Source organism: Artibeus jamaicensis, unplaced genomic scaffold, assembly GCF_021234435.1.
Source record: "Artibeus jamaicensis isolate MK-2021 breed Jamaican fruit bat unplaced genomic scaffold, CSHL_Jam_final scaffold_537, whole genome shotgun sequence".
In the NCBI taxonomy this organism is placed as follows: domain Eukaryota; kingdom Metazoa; phylum Chordata; class Mammalia; order Chiroptera; family Phyllostomidae; genus Artibeus; species Artibeus jamaicensis.
In genome coordinates this window covers 16,813,736-16,833,836 of record NW_026522047.1, presented here as the reverse complement: position 1 = coordinate 16,833,836, position 20,101 = coordinate 16,813,736, and the positions used below count along the sequence as shown (strand labels likewise).

General features: G+C 47.1%; 1 protein-coding gene across 3 annotated transcripts in view; it reads right to left on the bottom strand.

Moving 5' to 3' along the window:
* Positions 1-20,101, bottom strand: part of SMAD1 (SMAD family member 1) — a 65,667-nt gene that overhangs the window by 17,223 nt on the left and 28,343 nt on the right. For all 3 annotated transcript variants that reach the window (XM_037162357.2, XM_037162359.2, XM_037162358.2), the window contains exons 3-4: positions 2,983-3,240; positions 409-525 (exon numbers count right to left, since the gene is read on the bottom strand). In XM_037162357.2, coding sequence (XP_037018252.2) covers positions 409-525; positions 2,983-3,240 — 375 coding nt within the window. The remainder of the gene's footprint in view (positions 1-408; positions 526-2,982; positions 3,241-20,101) is intronic.

The following is a 20,101-nucleotide window of genomic DNA, read 5'->3' as shown; positions in this document are numbered from 1 at the left end:
GAAAACAGATGGGGTTCAGGAATCCTTGCCCTAACTACAAAAACCTTCTGGGAAAGGTTCTTTTTACACATAACAAAAGCGTCGTTGTACGAACTTTTAATTTTGGAAATCACCAGTGGAAACTCCTCTTCAGGACGGTCACACACTCACTGTTTCTCAATCCCCTCTACCCTTCGCGGAAAAATATCCTTTTGTCACCAATCAAAACGACCGAGTGCTGAAGCACCATGACATCAGGCCTTCATGAGTGAAATCAGTGAGTGTGTGTTTTGTATCAAAAAACTGTTTCTACGGAGCTTCTCTTAATGCGCCGTCTTTTCAAAGGCTAATGAGATTTTGTGAGAGAAAGATTTTGTGAACAGATACACCTGAGACTCAGAAAAGGCAGTGGGCGGCGGCCCCTCTCACCTCCCCTGCTGATCTCCGAGGGCAGCGCAGGTGCCATCATGCTCGTGTCCATTGGCTGCGAGCCGTCCTGGGTCAGGGCGTCTTCAGGAGGCAGGTAGGCAGGCGGGGGCGTATCAGCTACAAAGGAAAAAAAACAATTATTGTATCCTTAATGAACACACACGCTTTGAACATACATATTCTCTACTGTGCTGAAATTCTTGGGAGATTAAAAGTTGCCATTTCAACCTCCGCGTCTGAAGATTGGATGCTCCAGGCGCTGGACTCGCTGTGCGCTTTCTGAAAATTACTCCTCTCTCGTGAATTTCGGTAACAATTCAGGGAGAGGAAAGGCGCTCCGGGCCAGCTCCAGAAGCTGTCTGCCTCCCCAGGTCACACTGCTGTCGGACAACCAGACAAGCACTCAAACCACCTCTGACCCGGCCCCGTGGGCAGGCCCTCGGCATCTCCCCAGGTCCTATGAAAACTGCACAGGCCTCTTAACCAAAGGGGCTGCAGGGTGCCTTACACGGACCCTCTGGGCTCTTAGGGACCACCAGTGAGTCTCCTTCCGGTCGCCTTACTGCCTTGAACTGTCCATTTCCTGAGACTTCGGGCAATCTGTTAAGGCCACCTTCTCTACCTTCTCCCTACCCACTTGACGTATCACTAGTTTTAAAATCCCTGGTAGCAGAATAGTAAGACACAAATCAGTTTAACACAGTTGCATCTTCTAAATTTCAGAATTTACATATATTTTTCTCCTGGAAGGTCATAGCCAGAGGACAAATAAGAGGCAAACAGCATTGATTTCTGAAACAAAGAACATAACGCAGGTCTTCTGTTTTCTTACATAAAATAAAGGGCGTGGGCTTGCCAAAAACGAGCTCTTCACTGGCCAGTGTGAGCCCAGGCAGCGCTTAGAACGGAGCAGGGAGCCAAGCTTGACCTTGGGGAGGAAGCTCGATTAACTCACGTAAGTGCTCCAACCTCCAAGGCAGCTACCGGTGCAAAGAGCTAGTACAGCTCCACGCACAGCGACTTCTGAGGCTGACGCTTCATCTGAATCACACAACCCACTGACCTCCCACCCAGCTGTTCCCCAGCAAGGGCTCGGAGCACAAAGACAGGACTGTGGGGACCTTCTCTGGATGCCTTTTTCACCCCTTCCCCAGCTTCCTTTAATTCAGCTTCTTCCCTGCAGCTGGAACAATGACGTGGCTTTCCTTCTAGCCGGGAATGAAGACACAGAGCCGCCTCCTCTGGCCAAATTCAATACATTTTGGCAAACACGCTGGTGAAGATGTCACAGGCATCCTGTGGCATCAGCACCCCTGAGAGGGACCAGGGAATGATGGGTGGCAACCCCTATCCCCCAAGGACCCCCTGCCACCGGCAACTCTCTCCTCTCCTAATCCCCCTGCTTGGCCCAGGCCGTAATCCCGCCGAGGAGGAAGCGTAAAATCAAGCAATAACCTTCCATATTTTCCCTCCTGGACCTGCCCTGGGTTTGCCACTGCTCAGAAGACCTCTGAAACCATGTCCTCCCCACTAGCCTGCACATCAAACCCACAAGTTTGGGAGGGTGTGGACAGGGGTGGGTAGGACATCAGCAGATGATATTCACTTAATCTTTAATCAGTCTCCCACCCTCATCCTAAAAAACAAACAAAATGATACAAAGTAACCAGGCTTAAAAGAAAAGGAAACGATAGATATAAAAATATAAGGTAGCAGTATCAAATGGGGGCCACTTTCCAGTTTTTGAGGCCCTATGAGCACTGCTGCAGAATTCGAATTGACTTAAAAAGCACTTCAGCGGCCAATAAGCTGCTTGGCTGCTCATTTACAAAGGTGAAGTATATAGATGTCAAGTACACCTTTATTCAGAGTGTGTTTCTGGAGGTCTACTGGCAAGAAATTTGGTACTAATCAATTCTGTTCTCTGAGGCGCTTGCTTATTGACCTATTAACTTAAAAAACAAAATGTCCTAATTAATCATTTATTCTGATAAATATTACACCATCCGTTAAGTCTAAAAAAGGAGTATAATTGTTTTCTGTCTTTGCTAAGTTAAACAAGCAGATGGTTTCCAGTACTCCTGTTGCAATCCCTTTGTTGTTAAAGTATATGTTTCTTGGGATTACGTCACCGTTTACACGAATTTAATTAAGTAGGGGACTGGGATCCCTCAGGAAATATCTTTTCTGAGGTTGCACTTATAGCAGGTTTTTTTCCCTGTGTATGAAATGATGTTGATGCAGCCTGTGTTTCTCCTAAAACAAATGTGTGCAACATACTCTTTTTCTCTTTCTCTCTTTTATCAAGAGCAAAGGCTGTAAGAACGATGCCACTCCCAGAAGGATGCAGCTGTTTCCAAACCCTTCAAAATGAAACATAAAAACTCATTCAAGCATCTGTGCCTGACAAGTAAAACGTGATACATACTTATTACTTGGCTACAAGGTCTCCTTTCCCCCCACAGCCGAGTCCTGAGACCTGGCCCACAGCGCCCTGTACCAAAGCGGAAAGGCGCTCCCCATCCAGGCCCGGTGACACTGGCCCGCAGAACATCATCCTGCATTTCAACAGACCTGGCATTTGAAAAGGGCTTCCCGGGTCTGAGCTGGTCGGAGAGTGCGGGTAGGTGCCGCTGCTGCTGCCGGGGGAGTTCGGGTAGCTGCTGCTGGGGGAGTGAGGGAACGGGTGGCTGTTGGGCTGCTGGAAGGAGTCCGGGAAGGTGGCGTTGAGCGGCATGTGGGGCTCATTTTGCCCCAGGTTGCGGAACTGAGCTAGGAGGCTGTGCTGCGGGTTATATTCACTGTGTCTTGGAACAAGCACTGGAGGAAGAACTGGAAAAGAGAAAAAGACAAAAGTGAGAATGATGAAAATCTATAATCAACGCCACAGTAAAGCTGAAACATATTCTGTAAGTAACAAGTTCTCCGATCCCTGCTCTACAGCCAACTCGAAAGCACCATTCAAATGAAAAGCTGCTTTTCCCTCAGGAACGGATGCCGTGGGAAACACGGTCTCTTTAGAACCTCAGGTGACCTGGGCCCGAGAGGAACAGCACCAACACAGCCCGGGGAGAGTCTGCAAAGCACATCTGTTAGGCTGAGATGTTATGGCTCCTCTAGTCTTAATTTCTTCATTTACTAGAAACCAAAGCACAATTAAGGACATACATCGTCACTGACAAGTCCACTGTACATCCCTGGCTAAGATTTTACATTTCAGAGTTAATAATACTTATTGAATGATAATGAATTTTCCACCATAAACGTTTTAAATAGACACAACCCACTTTAAACCAAAAGGAAGCACAGTGAATAAAGTTGAGAGGGTAGATACAGCGAACAGTATAAAATCCAATGCCAGTGCAGGCGGCGAATCAGACAAAACAGGATGTGTCATGGGACAGACTTTATGCCGTGTGCTAGCAGTCACACAGTCACGGGAGCTTCACAGCAGGGACAATTCTAAGACACGCACGGTTAGGCCACTCGCTGCTATGGGGACAGCGGAGCGCACCTGCACAGACCCTCAGGGGACAGCCACCTCTACAACCGCACGGGCTGTGCTTCCCCCGGCTGGTGGCACGGTGAGCCCGCCCGCCCCAGAGTCAGCACCAACACGTGAGCCACATGTCCCTGCGATGCTAAGGCTGCTGGCACATGACTAGGTGACAGGAACCTGTTATCTCCATTACAATGTCACGGGACCCTGACCAAAAAGCTGTTCGGTGGTGTGTGACTATACCTTATGAACATCCTTCCTCGAAGGACCTTAATGTATTTACCCACTTTCCAGGATCTCTACCGCTATCTGAATAGGTTTAAAAAAAAAAGGAATAGGTCGTACAATCCACATTTTGCCAAGTGAATACTTAAGGCCAAACATGTTTATTCACAGCAGTGAAGAAGGAGGGAAAACAACTCAAGCCATTCCTAAAAGCTCTACATGTTAGGAACCTAAGGAGTTAATGATTAGCACGGTCAGGAACCTCCAGAGGCAAAGCCACTGCCAATGCAATGAGAATCGAGGGGAGGGCTGGCTCTGGGAGCCCTCGCTGGGGTTAGGTCCCGCCCCTCCTGCCAGGGTCCCCAGGTGGCCTCCCCAAGACCAAGGGCCCTTAGGATCCCTCCTGCTCTTACGGCCTTGGCCAGAAAGACTCAAACAACCCATATGGTCAACTGCACGGGAAGAGGGAGGAAGAGATTTAAAATCTGTTATTGCTGCTGGGAGTTAGGATTCAGAATTTATTTTCCCCATGAAACGATATTCAGTGGCATTAGGAATTAAGGAGATTTTTTTAGCACTTTCCAGGGAATTCATCCACAGCTTCTAACATTTCTACAGGAAAAGGTGCTCTTACCACTTGGATCATCACTTATTCTTGAGCTGAAAAATGTTGAAGTAAAAAATAGGTTTTTGAAGATACTAAACTTTCTCATATGCTATAACTGAAATTTTACATAATCCTGTAGCAGTATGACTTCCCTACTATCTGACTCTGTAGAAATAAATCTTTTTAGTATGATAAATAAATGCATTTTCTTGTTAGCACAGTGATGGAATCTGCCCAAACCAAGTCATCAAAAGAACAACTGCTCCTTCTACTTTTCAAGAGCCACCTGAAACGTAAACTGCTTCGTTTGCTGAACCAAAAAAATCCCGAAAGGCATAAAGCCGCCCCTGAGGCCACCAGAAACCTATACTCCAAACAAACTCATGCTATGAAACAGTTCAATGCCTTTAAATTACTTCTGCAATCAAACATTCTCCTTTTCTTTTGGCTGCGGTGGTTACCACTTTCCAATTTGCCTTTTTTGGTCATCTAGCTACACAGCCTGAAGGCTGATTGGTATCTTCAAAAGGGGGCAAATATCGGCCTCTGTACCCCTGCCCCCAAAGACAGCACCACACAGCAATTTAAATCAATCCCCCATCTTAACCCTTTAGAAGAACCCTGACTGTCCAACACACACACACACACACACACACACACACACACACACCCTCTCTCCCCTCACCATATCCCATTTTTAGCAGCTCCACGGCAGCAGGCGGCTGGCACCTGAGCTGGTGACTCTGCCGTGCCCCTACAGTGACTCTGCCATGTGGCGTATAGGGTCTGGTTCTCGGGCACCTTGGTGGACACTTCAGGCGAGGTCAACCACTTTAGCCAATGACCTGGGAGAAGGGAGCCCACCAGCCACAACTACTCAGCTCTGATTATCGAGATGAGTTTGCCACTGCTGACACAGGTACAGGTGCCTTTGAATAAACTTTGGAATGTATTGAGGTATCACACATGTGCACTAAGGTGCACGCATCTCTGTTTAAATGGGGTCATCTAGACGCGTGCCTGGCTTCTCCGTTCCACAGCATGTCTGTGAGGCTCACCAGGGTTGAGGAGCATCTTCCTACACGTGCACGTTACAACGCACTCGGGCTCTCACTAACCTCCTCGGAGGAGAAGCGATTCATTCTTTCCAGCTTATCCTTCCTGCTGCTTCTTGAAAAAACACACGCTTCCTTATTTCATTTTCATTATTTAAACACACACACACACACACACACACACAGAGTCTCTCTTTTCCTTTGGCTTTTCTCACTCTACCCTAGAATTAACGGCACTTTAGTTTATACAGATCTTCTTCATGTGTTTTTACAGCTAATGGCACCATAGTTTATTCAACCAATCTTTCATGTCTGGGCATTCAGGCAGTTCACAATATTTTACCATCACCCATAACACTGCAATGAGTAACCCAGTCATATAAACTGTTCTGTTAAAGGCGTATTTCCAGGATAAATTCCTAGAAGTGGAAGAAGGACTGGGTGATAAAGGGGAAACCCAGGTATGGTCATCTTGTCACTGCCGAGCATCCCTCACTCAGGCTGTACCACTTTGTGTTGCCACCAGCAACCTCTGAGAGTGACTCGCCTGCAGCTTCCAGAACAGACTATTTTGTCAAGCTGTTGATACTTGGGGGCACTCTGATAGGCAAGTAATGGTATTTTGGTGCAATTTTAATTTACATTTATCTTAATATGGTGAAAGTGAGTTGTCTTTTCATGTATTTTGGAGGACATTTTAATGTCTTTGTTGCGCGTGTGTGTGAGCTGTCTGCTTGTGTCTTCTGCCCGTTTTTGGTCTTTCCATTTTTCACTTAAAAATGTACATTAGAGATATTAATCTATGCTATATTAGTATGTTACAAATATTTTATCACAATCTGTCTTGAGTCTGCTTATTGCAATAGTTTATGTTTTGGTTGTCAAATTTATCAGTATTTTCTTTTATTGTGAAGGGATTTTGATTCGTAGAAAGCTTTCTCCTACACCCAGATCATAAGCAGGAATTCAACCCAGCTATTATTCTTGGGGGTGCATATAAAGTTTCTCATTTTCTTTAGATGTCGGATCCATTTGGACTTCACTTTTATTTATAGCAGGAGGCCTGGATCTAATTTCATCTTTTTTCAAATGCTTCGACAGTTGCCCCAACACCATTAAAAAAGCCCAGCTTTGTCCCAGTGATCGGGGACACCACCTTTCTCATAAAGTTCCATACGTGTTAGGTTCTATTTTTAGACATTCCATTCCATTCTATTCTAGCCTGTGCCCCAGAAGCACTCTGCTTTAATTATAGAAGCCTTATAGAATGTTTTAATCTCATAGGCCTTCCTCTTCAATGCTGCATGGCTTGTTTCTCCATATGAACTTCACCTATCACCCTGTCTACATCCAGGAAAAAAGGTATTACTAGCACTCTAACAGGGACATTACATTTATACACAGACTTAGTGAGAATTTAATACCTTGATTATGTTGAGGTGTCCTACTCAAGAACTAGGGAGGGCTGCTGAAGTTGGCTTTTGCGTATTTCAGGAGCAGCCTTGGTTATGGGCTGTATGAGTTTGCTGGGGCTGCCATAACAAAATACCACCTCTGGGGGCGTCGACCACAGATGTGCATTTACTCTTAAGGTCTGGAGGCTGAAATTCCAAGGTCAAGGTTTCTCCAGAGGCCTCTTCTCTTGGCTTCCAGATGACCACTTTCTTGCTGTGTCCTCACATACCTTTCCCCCAGTGTCTCTCTGCATGTCTTAGTCCCCTAGTCGTGTGAGGACACCAGTCAGACTGAGTTAGGGCACACAATGGCCTGCTGTCATCTTTTAAAGTCCTTGTCTCCAAACACAGTCACATTCTGAGGTTCTTATGACTGGGGCTTCAATATATCAAATTTTGAGGGGGGAGTCACACACTATTCGATCTATGATACTGCATAAAGGTTTAAAGTTTCTTGTTAAATTTATCCTTAAATATTTTATCTTTTCTGTTGCTATTTTAAATGGGATTTTCTCTTCCATTATCTAACTGGTAGTAATAGATTTTACATATATATCTATATATATAATGATTATTGATATTCCTCCGCTATTTTTATATTCTACTACCTGGGTGACTTCTTCCGTCATCTGAGTTAGAGTTATCATTGATTCATTATAGAGTTCTCCAGGTAAGTGATCACATAGCCAACAAACAGATATAGTTTTAACTTCCCCTTTCAATTATTTCCTCCTGTTTGACTGCACTGGTTAACAGTGCCAATATAACGCTGAAAAGCAGTGAGAGTTGACTGCCTTGACTTACTCTTAACCGTGGCGAGAATGCTGCCACTGCTGCCCCGTGACCAAGCTAATCTGAGGACTGAGGGTGTGTGTGTGTGTGTGTGTGTGTGTGTGTGTGTATCCAGTTGTATGAGTGTCACTACTCAGCAACTAGCAGGGATGAAATATTGATTCACACAATGTGAATGAAGCTGAAAGTAATACGCTGAGAGAAGGCTGGAGAAGAGTGCAAGTGTACGGTTTCCTGCACACACAGACCCACGCAGACCCACGCACGGTAAAAGGAAGCAGGTCAGCAGTTGCCGGGGGATGGGGCTGCGGCCAGAGGGGAGACTGTGGCGGTGTGCGAGCGAGCTTTGGTCGGGGATGAGTGGGTTCACTGTCTTGGTTACGGTGATGTTTTCAGAGGGGTACATCAAAACTAGCCACATGGGACATTTGAAATAGGTACAGTTCACTCTATGCCAATTGTTCCTCAATAAAATGATCAAAAACAAATGTAAAGGGGCCATTTTAAATGGCCCCTTTACCAACTTTTTAAAACAGCTAAAAGTTTCTATTATCTATTCCTTTTCCAATCCCATCTCCAAGGTTTGGAAACCACTACTCTGAGCTCTCAACGGCACATTCATTCCCATGTAAAAGGGTCTTGTCCTACTGCCTCCACTCTGGGGGCTCTAAAATGCTCCCCCGCTCAGACCCCCCTCCCAGGAAAGGGGTTCCAGCCCAGCACCACCACAGGCGCGTCCGCACTTGCGGTGAACTCCGCTGGCAGTGAAGAGCTGCGGACAGCCTCAGGCTGAAGCAGCGATGACATTAAGAAACACAATGTTTGGTAGGAACCGTCAGAAGTTAATAGGCAACAGCAAGATGCACAATCTTTCTGAGAGATGTTTCCCCAGTGTTTCTCAACATCTTCCACCAAAGCAAGTGCAAACTAACTTAAAATTATTGTAAACAACTTATAATCGAGGAAGAGTGACATGCCAGGAAGACGCTCCGTGTTACCTTGGCTTTGGGCGCATGGTGCGGCCCAGTGCATTGGGGTGGTTCTCTATTTCCTCGGTGTCGCCATTCTAACAAGTTATTTAGAATAACTTGTTAGAAAACTCCAGTAAAAAAAGGTGGCTGGTTACAGCAAGGAGGGAGGGAGGTATCAAACTAAACTCTAGAACTAGGATTTATGTGGAAGCAAGGGAACGCATACCAAGTTGTGATTTTAGCTGATCACTGTATTCCACAAACTCCCATCAACGCGACGACCAGCAGGAATATTCACTATAAGCCTGGAACCATGCTTAACACACTACACCACTTTGCAAGTAAGAGTGTGGAGGGGTCACCTGCCTCAAGACACAGAGAAAGTATCCGGAGTTGGGAAGGCAAGGCACACGACTGGACTGCACACTCCACTACCTCGAAGACCCCGAGTCTCTAGGAATGTTAGATGACGCTCCGTGTCGCTTGCTGCAGAGATGGGTGAGCAGAACAAATCCCAGAATGTCTCTGGACAAATAGCAGGAAAGGCCCCTCAAGTGACAGAAGAAAACTCTAGTTAAGTTCAGTTATAAGAAGTATCTAACTCCCTGATCATGCATAATGAATGAATCACGATCCAAACTGATTTGTGTCGTTTGACTTGTAACTTGTGAGCAGGCTGTCAACGCGCCCCGGCTTGCCCGGGACAGTCCCAAGGTGTACCTGTTGTCTGACGGAATTATGAATAGGTGGCCCCTGTCACGCTCAACAATGTCCTGGTTTGAACAATTAGTTATGTGGTGGTCCCAACAATGAATAGTAACCAACGAATCTCAGAGGAGGAAAGAGATGGGTCTGAGGCAGCTGCTGGCTGCAGAAGGAGGCGTCCGCGGGGCAGAGACACACGGAAGCCAGCAGGGCTCAGCCCACCCGTGCAAGCTGCTCTAAGATACTCACAAGAGCGGGGCTCCCTCACCTGCACGGGGCCCTACGGGGCCGAGCTGCTGCTCTCTTCTAGGGCACTTCTCTCCACCCCCAGTTCTTGTCCCTTTCACATCAGCAATATTTCAGGTAAGAGATAAATAAGATACCTGTTTTCTATTGGTGGACAAGGAGAGAACAAACGTCCAGACCAGGTATCCATTTTTAAACACACCTAGGTCCAATTCTTATTTCTTAGGGTGAGGGCTGGGCGGGGGGGGCATCATCACTCAGCTCAGAGAACGAGGATTTGGGTACCACAGGGTGGCAGCCAGCTGTTTTCCAATACATCTGTGTCGACAAACACAGGCAAAGGGCCTGCCCGGTACAGCATAGGGGATACAGTTAATGATATTGTAAAAACTATTAAAAAGAAAAGAACAAGGATGTGCAAACTCTAGGCCTGACTCAGGTCAGAAATAGGGAGGGAGAGAGGGTGAGGAACATCCTCCTCTTCACCCTTTATTTCCACGTTTCAGGCTTGTTTCTCTTTTACAGAAGCAGAACCACGGGAGAGGCCCTCCTGGGGCCCGTGTGCTTCAGTGAGCTGGAGGGGATCCTCCCACTTGGCCGCGTGGGAGATCAACTACGGCTTTCAGGGCCGCTCCTGCCGGCTCATCTGAGCGAAAAGAATCTGCTTTGAGAGAGGAGGCCAAACTGGAAACCCTTCCTTTACACCCAGACATTTCTTTTTGATTCGAATCACTTAAACCTCAGACTGCGCACGCGCCCCTGTGTTCTAGGACTTCTATCTCTGGTAAAAACCCTAGACTAGCTCCCCACCGCCTCCTCAGATGTTATTCTGCCAAAAAGAAAAGTCTTCCCCGGGGATTTCACCGCACCTCCCTCCCGTCACTTGGAAAACCTCGCACTGCTGTACATCTTTAAAAGGAGGAAAAGTGTTCTTCCCTTCCTTTTCTGACCTCTCAGGAGGAGAAAAAAAGGCAGATTTCTGCCTTTTCTCAGTGAGGCACCCCAGCTTTTCAAAGTATTTATGCATCTCTTTTGGTTAAAAGAAATAAAATCCCTCTCTGGTTAGGAAAAAAACGAAGTAAGTTTCGGGAGATACTTTCGATTCCAGAAGCAAGTGTCAGGACACATTTGTGATTCTGCAGCAGGACTCGGCTTCTCTGCGTTGCCAGGGCTCGACGGGGGGAATGAAAGAGCGACGATGGGCACTGGACAGCGGGGCTGGGCCCCTCCAGGTCGGGAGCTTTTGCAAGATTTGGAAAAACTGCTTGAAATTCAATGGCCGCGTTGCTAGTGGTAAAGTCATCTCATAGCCAGACTGAGGCTCACAAGTCCCCCCAACCTGGGTTGTGACCCACCAGTGTTTGTGGAAAAGCTTTTTTTTTTTTTTTTAAACACAGAAGAGAGTTCCATAGCCAAGTTGACAGGCCCCTGCCTGTGTTTGTTGACACAGACATCATGGGAAAAAGCTAGTGGTTCATGAATGCTTTTTCATTCTGAAGACTCGGAAAAGGCATTCAGGTAAGGGAGAAGTCAAGACCCACCCCGAGTCCCGGCCCTGGCTGTAATAAAAACTACTTTTGTGACTTTGAGCAAATCACAACTTCTCAAGAGTCTCAATTTCCTCACACAAGAAACCAAGGGACTCCAGGGGGCCCTCCTGCTCCCAAGTGTACAGGTCTCCTGACTGACAATGAGACTGCCTTGTCGCCACGCACATGCATGTGCAGCTTCACTGCGCACCAAGTTCAGTGCCAGGTTTCTCTCCACTGCGTCTCAGGGCTCATCGCCGAGGTCACCCAAGAGTGGGAAGGTGGCCCAGGGCTAATCGAGAATGGCCGAGAGCCAGTCCAGCTGCAGCCGTCCTCCTGCGCAGACAGGCTGAGGGGGGAGGGGCGGCCCGGTTGCCACAGCAGCTGTGCCCAGTGCGGTACCTGTACTAGCCAGATGGTCCTGGATCGTGTGTGTCCAGGGACCTGAAGAGAAACGTTCCAAGTAGAAAGTGGTGGAGAAGACAAGACCACTGAAGAATGAATAGTACAGGCATTTATGAAATAAAATTCCTATCTCAGGACATGTCAGAAAAACTTTATACTACAAAGGAGTCTCAGAACCTTCAGTGGAGGTTAAATTAAAAACTGTACAGATACATGACCCCAAAATTCACCAGTGATGTCACTTCATCTTTTTGTCAGCTTACTGGTGGGGAGGCGATGGTGGGGAGGGTCTGAAAGGCTATCGGCTAACGTTCCCTGAGCAGTCCGCGTCCACCCACGGACACTGACCACGGGGCAAGCTCCGCAAGGGCACCCTGGTGCAGAGGCCGGCGGGACAGCCACCATCCGGACCCCTGTGGAGTTCACCACAGACGCCTGGATGCTCTTGACGATGAGGACGCAGACTCGGCCCAGCTCAGTAACACGTCCCAGGTTACACAGCGGCTACACTGTGGGCCAGGGTCTGAATCAAGGTCATAACCACCAGACTACACTGCTCAGTATTACAAAGCTGGAAAAGGCTGTGGAAACTGTTTTTAAAGTTCTTTTCCATTTTTTTGTTGTTTTATTTTGGGGGGGTGGGTATATTGTTTAGAGTTAAGATAGTTTTACCTAAAGGTAGCAACTCTGCAGTATTTTTTCCTAGGGACATATCACTCTTCGGCACAAAGACATTAACAGAAGGCAAGTATGAGACCACAATTTGAATATAAGCAGAGACATGGATTGAATTCAGTAACAGTATCCTGAAGCTTTAAAAAAGCCGTTACATTTCCTTAAAGAGAGCCTAAGTCGAACTCGACTTCCGAGAACCCAACTTCCTAGATCATTCCAGGCCAGAGACTCCCTTCGGGACAGCACAGATGATGTCCTGGAAACAGCTCCTGCCCACAAGCTCAAGGGCACCCTCGGTGCTCCAGCTGCGACCCCACCATCTCGTCCAATTCCTGCACCAGCCGCTCACCCACTGCACCCCCCGCCCTCCCAGGCTTCCTGGAGATTCCATCTGCCAGTTTCATTCATACTCTGCACCCTTTGCTCACGTGGCCACGTTCCCAACGAATTCTTCGACCCCTCACTTCTAACTAGTAAAACTGAAATAATAGTACTTTTCTCAGATTTTTAAACTTAACCCTTATACAGTGCTCACATGTGCCTGGTGCTGTAGCAAATTTTAACTGATTTAATCATCCTAAAGTCTAACCTACGCACTGTAGTTACCTGTGCTTCATGCTTCGTGTCCTCTCCTTTCCTGAGCCTTCCCCGTCTTCCGACCCACCTCCAGGAGAGACGGGCTCCTCGTTTCCGTGCGCTCGACAGGGCACTGGGCAGACTCCCCGCAGAGCATCTGCAACGTTTTACTGCCGATCTGACTTCGCCCCAGCCAAACCTTAGCCCCCCAACAGTAGGACTGAGCTTTCGTTCCTCTGTTATCACCCAGTATCAGGCATATCATAGGTCCTCAATAAATGTTTTTTCCATTAGTATCTATTTGTGAATATATGACTATTCTCGGACTATTGTTCTACAAGCTGATCAATATAGTCTTTTTCAAAACACAGTGCGCAGACTCGCTGCACCTGAATTAGCAAGATACCTGTGTAAAAAGGGAAACTGCTGTACCTCAGCCCGGACACGGCAGCTCAGAACTCTCCGGCGTCGGAGTGAGAAGGATGTAGGGTTCCCACGTTCGCTGGTAACTCAGTGATGGGCTTCTTGACCTATGTATCTCTAACTAGCCATGGAACTTGAACTTCAATTTTCTCACCTTAAGTCAAATTTCTAGTGATCTTCCCTGTCACTGAAGCACTGTCATGACCCCACTTGGTAACCGTGGGTGTCGAGGTATAGAGAGGAAGTGCCCTCCTGCTATTATGGAACCAGTGGAGGCAGGACTCGAACCCAGGCAGTCTGCTGCACTGACCTAGGTGCTTAACTGACCACTGGGCTATGGCGTCTCTCTCAGTGGTGCCCAGTTTCCTGGGCTACGGTGAGCACAGGGAGAGAGTTCCTAACGCTGGCGGGCAGGCCCGGGGTGCCTCACCACCCGTCGGACACCACTGAGACGGGAAATGGCCACCCCCAGGGGTGGCACCAGGCGGCACGGCCTTACTTCCAACTGCAGCTGCATGGAAGCAGTTCCCATTCTGAGTCCAAAAATATATGCCATGTATTAAATAGACACGAGTTATCGATCATGAAATAAAGCCAACACAAAAACTGGAAGCACAGGTGTGGACCTCTCAATTTGCCAGTATCGGCCCAAAATTCCTGTGTTTCGGGGCACCTGCTCTGCTACTGGAATCTGTGGAGACCCTCCCCCTTGGTCAAAGAGGAAAAACTGACCAAGGGTGGGAGGGGCTGCTTATTCGGGAAGCGGCACAGTGCATGGTTAGGCTCCTGGCTTTTGAAATTGGACTTGAGTTTGAACTCTGGCTCTCCAGTTACAAATTGCGCAACAGCTTAGCTGCATCTCGGTGGTCTTGCAAGTGCTCCTCCCTGCCCCAGCTGCACTCAGGACTAAATAGGACACATGGAAGGCGGTAAGCACAGTGCCCCGCACACGGTAAGCATACAAAGTTGCTGTTTTATTTTGTATCATTACTCTTGTTTTTGTTGTAGCTATCCTTAGTTTTCTCATGATTTCTATAGTGAAGACTTACTAAGCACTACAAATTTTGTTTTTATCTAAAGATGTGCATGGAAGTGACATTTCTCGTTTTACTGTTTGGGCCACATTATGCTTCAAGAATGCATAAAGTCTTTTCACGTGCATTGCTTAATTTAATCCCTCCCACCACTCTGGACAGGAGATGCGTTTACCCCCATGTCACAGGTTGGCAAACACAAACCCAAGGAGGACCAGAAATTGGCCGAAGGTCAAAGATATCAAAAGCCAAAGTTTTAACCCTGGCCCTCTGCTCTGAGATTCTCTCTGGCCCTGTTTTAACCTTACAACTAGAGAGAAATAGATATCTCTTTTAAATGATTTTATTTGTCCTGAATTTCCTAAAAACTCCCCATTTACCAGCTGGCAGCCAGCATTCCACTGTGAGCAAGATCGCCGCCCCCACCAATTATTCATCATCAGCATGGACTCTTGTTGTGACCCCACAATGGTTTGTAATTCATTTCTGTTCTTATTTTGATTGGATCATCTGAGTGAGCCAGGGGCAGCCCCTTCAAGCTGATGCCTGTGTCCTTAACAACAAACATGCTTCTGCCAGTTTTCATTTAAAAAAAAAACCAACTCATTTTAAAATTAGTTTTTCTTTTTCCTGTTTAAAAGTTACAGGTTATCCATTTCAAAAGCATGTACCCACAACTGCTTCCTAACTTGGTCTTCCTTTAAATACCTGTCCGTTGTACTAGTATACTCTGGATAAACTTACTTAGATGCTCAAAGAAAGATACAGTCACAGAAAAAAAAAACACAACACTGCTAAACCTGCTGCCCAGCCAGTTAGATACAATTTGGGGAAATTACAGGGAAACATACACGAGAAAACCAGACCAGGAAATCCCACTTGGTTGTCACATACTTGTTTACTTTTTATTTACAAGCAGCTGCCCAAATACCATTTATAAAAATCATAGACTCTCCTCCTGCCTGAGCGTGACTGAAGATTCCAGACAGAAGCAGGCAGGTGGCCAGGTGACGGTGGTGTGACCGCATACGCCAGACCACTGGTTAGACAAGAAGTGGGTTTTTCGTGTGAAAGAGTGAAGAACTAAGACCAGCAGCACCTCCCGGAGAGCTGTCTCAGAGCTGAGGCGGTAATGTGGGAGCATGCACACCTGAGCGTCCATTGGAAGGTCTGCGAGGATTCCAGAGCAAAAAATGACAAATCAGAGAACTGCAGGGAAAAACTGCCTGATGGTCCTCTGTTGACCTAGATCTTTTGATTTAAACATAGTCCAGGTTTCTTTCCGGACTCTGGCTCTTTTATCAGGGAAGTCACTTCTGGTTGCATAACCCACATCAGCTGCAGCAGTTTATGGGAAGCAGGTCTGCACTCGAGCGGCACGGGCAGGCTCCAGTGCTGAAGGTCACGGGCATGGAGAAAGCCTGCCCAGGGCACTGATCGAAGTGCAGTGGGTGAGACGCAGGCAAGGGCTCGTCTCCCCATCTCACACCTGGGGCGGGGGGCGGGGCAGACTACTGCTGACCCAGGGGACGCCCCGGCAGACCAAACGCAGGGAACACAGGCATCTGCAACTTTTCAAACTACCCCTCAAACCAGTTTCTAGGAACTACACTATCTCCCAGCCAAGCTGGCAAATTAATAAAATGTGGGCTTTTTAGTTCTCCCAGGCTTCAGGCCCTTTGAGACGGTTAGCACACCCACCTCTTTAAAATAAATATCCTTTCTTCTCTATCTCCTTCCCAAACTAATCTAGTTTTCCCAAGTATCAGGGTAGAGAGCTGATGATTCGGCTAATTCATGATCGTTAGACACGATGCTGAGTCTTTCAAGAGATCGTATGCATCCTGAAGTGGAAAAAGACACGAGGCTGACATACATTTCAAGGCAAAAAAAAATCTCATTTTCTGTGTGAGCCGTTCTAGTACCAGGGAGGCTGGAAGTGAAACCGAGGTAAAGCAGGCCTGCGATCATCACGTACATCCACGCTTCCTTCCATGTCTCTCCCTTTTGCAAGTGTCCGCCAAGAACAGAGGGCGTTGTGGACACGGGGCCAGTCCCCCGTGACTCCACTCCCAGCCCACGGAAACACTCCCAGACATTCAAGAAGTCACTCTCTGAGGGTGATCTGCCTGTGGGCAAGAAGAGTCCAAAAAGCACAACTCACAGGTCTCAGGATTATGGCACCCAAAGCCAGTCCTGGAGTTATCAGCCAGGTTTTCTCTTTACTTTCTTTCACACAAGTGCAAGCAGTGTGTATATGTTACTTCTTTCATTTATTATGACATATATTTTTCTATGGTTTTGAACACTGTTCTTTCTTACCAGCCATGCTTTTTCATGTTCTGTCTGTAACATGAGCTGGGTAGGGTTCCTTCGGCCCTACAAACTAGCCGTGCTAGATGGCAGAGTGCTCAACCTGAAATAAACCAGGGAGATCTGAAAACAGCGACTCTCACCCACCTAATGTTGTAGAGACAGGCGGGAAAAGAAGGAAGTAGTGGACGATGGTCAGGAAAGCAATACTTTGTATAATCTAGAGCGCAGTCTTCAGATTTCAAATTGGAGATTTAGCAACCAAAAAATTTGACCCTGATTGTTGAATTTATAAAATGGACAATTACAAATCATGTAATTGTCTAGATGTCTGCTTTCATGTATGTAGTTTACGTTAAAGTAACATGGAGTAAATGCTAAAACCTTCCACGTGTTCATCAATTAAGCAGTGCCCTATTTAATGCGCTATAAAATCAGAATCGACTTCACATTCCACCTCCAATTTAAAAATATGAATCCACTAAAAAAAGCTGGATATAAATCCTACTTGTGATTGTATCACTTCACCTGCTCTAGCCTTACTGTAAGTGACAATGATAAAATGATCACACCCAAGCCAAACACCAGTCACAGCGTCTAGGAGGGAAGTTCATCGTCTGAACTCCATGTCCACTTGGCTGCGTGTCGAGCTTGGGCAGAAGCACAAGCAGTTACTAACTGCTTTTTCAAGACAGAACTTCCACAGGGACAGAGACTGGAGCCGGAGGGATAGTGCAGGCTGACCGCACAGGCTGGGACGTCTCCCTGCCCCGAGGCATCTGTCCAGAGGAGGCCTCCGCTACGTGGCTTCCCCCTCGGCTCTTCCCCACCACCCGCCTGGAAGGGACCCAGGCCTAGACTTATACCTCTTGGAGCTTTTAAAATATTCTTCCTTTATTCAATGTTCTATGTCGGTACACACCCCACACCAAAAGTATCAGCAAACCCTCCGGACTAGCACTAGAAACCGTGCTGCCTCTGTCCATGGCAGTGTGTCTGCACCACAGTAAATTCGTGTGGCGTTTACATGTGCGCCCGTGTCTCTCAGTCTGGACCTTCCACTTTAATCTGCTTGCCCTCATCTACTCTATTAGTAACAGTTCCTACTGTATCATGTGTCTTCTTATAAACCGAGTTACATCCTCGTACAGTGAAACAGACACGTATTCTCTGCACCGCCACGTGGAATGGACCACAACGCGAGATGTGTGGGCGCCGAGTGAGCTTTCCTGTGGCCACTCTCATGCAGGCGTCTAAGTAAGACCGAGCCACGTGCCCGTCCACACTTCTGTGCATCGATGTGACTAAGCTGAAGGACGCCCCGACAGCTGGTAAGTGTCACTCCTGGGTGTGTTTGTGAGGGCTCTGGATCGGTAGGCTGAGTCTGGAGGTTGCCCTCACTAACGCAGGAGGCATGACGCGACCTGCCGGGAGCCTCACAGAACAAAAAGTCAGAAGTGGGGCAGGTTCGCTTTTTGCTTTGAGCTGAGACGTCTATCTTCTCCTACCCTTGGCCATGGATGCCTGGGACTTACGCCACCAGCTTTCCTGATTCTCCAGCCTGCAGACAGCAGGCAGTGAGGCGCCTCCTCTGATATCTTTGTCTGTCTGTCTGCCTGCCTGCCTGTCTGCCTGACTATCTGGATCTGTACCTGCATGTCTGTCTATATCCTGTTGATTCTGTTCCTCTGGGGAACCCTGACCAAATACGCATGTCGTAATACCGTATTTTAACTTTTATGGTTAAAATTGTTGCTAACTGAGCCCGAATCTTCAAAACACTCGCAGTGATCGTATTGTGGCCTATGCTTTACAACGGGAGGTATCAGACTCCTCAACACTGCTCCTGTGATGAACTTACAATAGAAGTCAGCACCTCCCCCACCTCTACCCTCCAAAGAGATACACTAACACAACTTACGAAAGCGGGAATGAGGCCTCCGTGTCTGTCACCACTCTAGTAAAAATGTTCACAATATAAAGAAATCCATCTTTTAAAGATACTGCCCCGGCTGGTAGAGCTTTGTGGATTGAATGCAAGCCTGTGAACCAAAGGGTCGCAGGTTCAATTCCCAGTCAGGGCACATGCCTGGGTTGCAGGCCAGGTCCCCAGTGGGGTGCAAGAGAGGCAGCCACACATTGATGTTTCTCTCCCTCTTTCTCCTTCCCTTCCCCTTTCTCTAAAAAAAAAAGTAAAATAAAAATAGATTTAAAAGATACTGATCTTTGCTTCTGAAAGATACTAATTTATTTTTGAAAAACATTGTTATGATCCTTGATTAAGTTGTGATCCTTGAGCATACATCTTGTTGCTCGTCTGTGTGACAAAGTGAGACGTGCACAGAGAGAGGCCTTCTGCTGCGCATCGGGGCACCACGGCTGCTGGAAGAACCTCTCGGGCGTGACTGCTGGAGTCCTGGGCCAAACCAGCTTTTTCCCAAATCAGCATTTTTTACATTGAGGTCATTGCAGATCCACGCACAGCTGTAAGAAATCACACAGAGGGGTGCTGCCTACTACCCCTTCCCCAGTTTCTTCCAACGGTAACATCTTGCAAAACTACAGAATGACATCAAGAGCAGAATCTCGACATTGATTACAATGTCAAGACCGGAAATTTCCATCAGCCCGAGGATCTCTTCTGTTGCCTTAGAGCCACACCCACTCTCCGCCTCGGCTCCTGGCAGCCCCCAATTCCCTCTCCAGTTCTATAATTGGAAGACTTTCTTTTTAAGGTAGTCTCGTCAATTCATCAAGTGATGTGCGTTACACGGTGACTGAGGCAGCCAGAGTCAGAAACTCAAACTCAGTCAACAGGTGACAGGATTTTAGGTGCATTTTGTTCTTAAGCAGCTGGGAGCCATTATGCCGAAAATGAAAGCACCTGGAAGCTAACTGCAGGGTGTTACTTTAAAGATCAAAACCGAAATCTCAGAATTTCAAGCTCAGGTTCAATGTGGCCTTTCAAGTTGATTAAGTTCAAAGTCCAGAAGATAATTCTCAAGTCCCATGTGAAAAATAAAAAAAATTTTTTTAAAGCCCAGCCAAATGACAGGAAGTCTCCGCGAAGGCATTTTAATAGCACCAGACAGCAACTGAACGGCCGTCTCCAGACCACGGTCAGATGACCAACTCTACCACCGTCAGCATTTCCTTCGGTGAAGAAAACTGACTTTTAACCCAA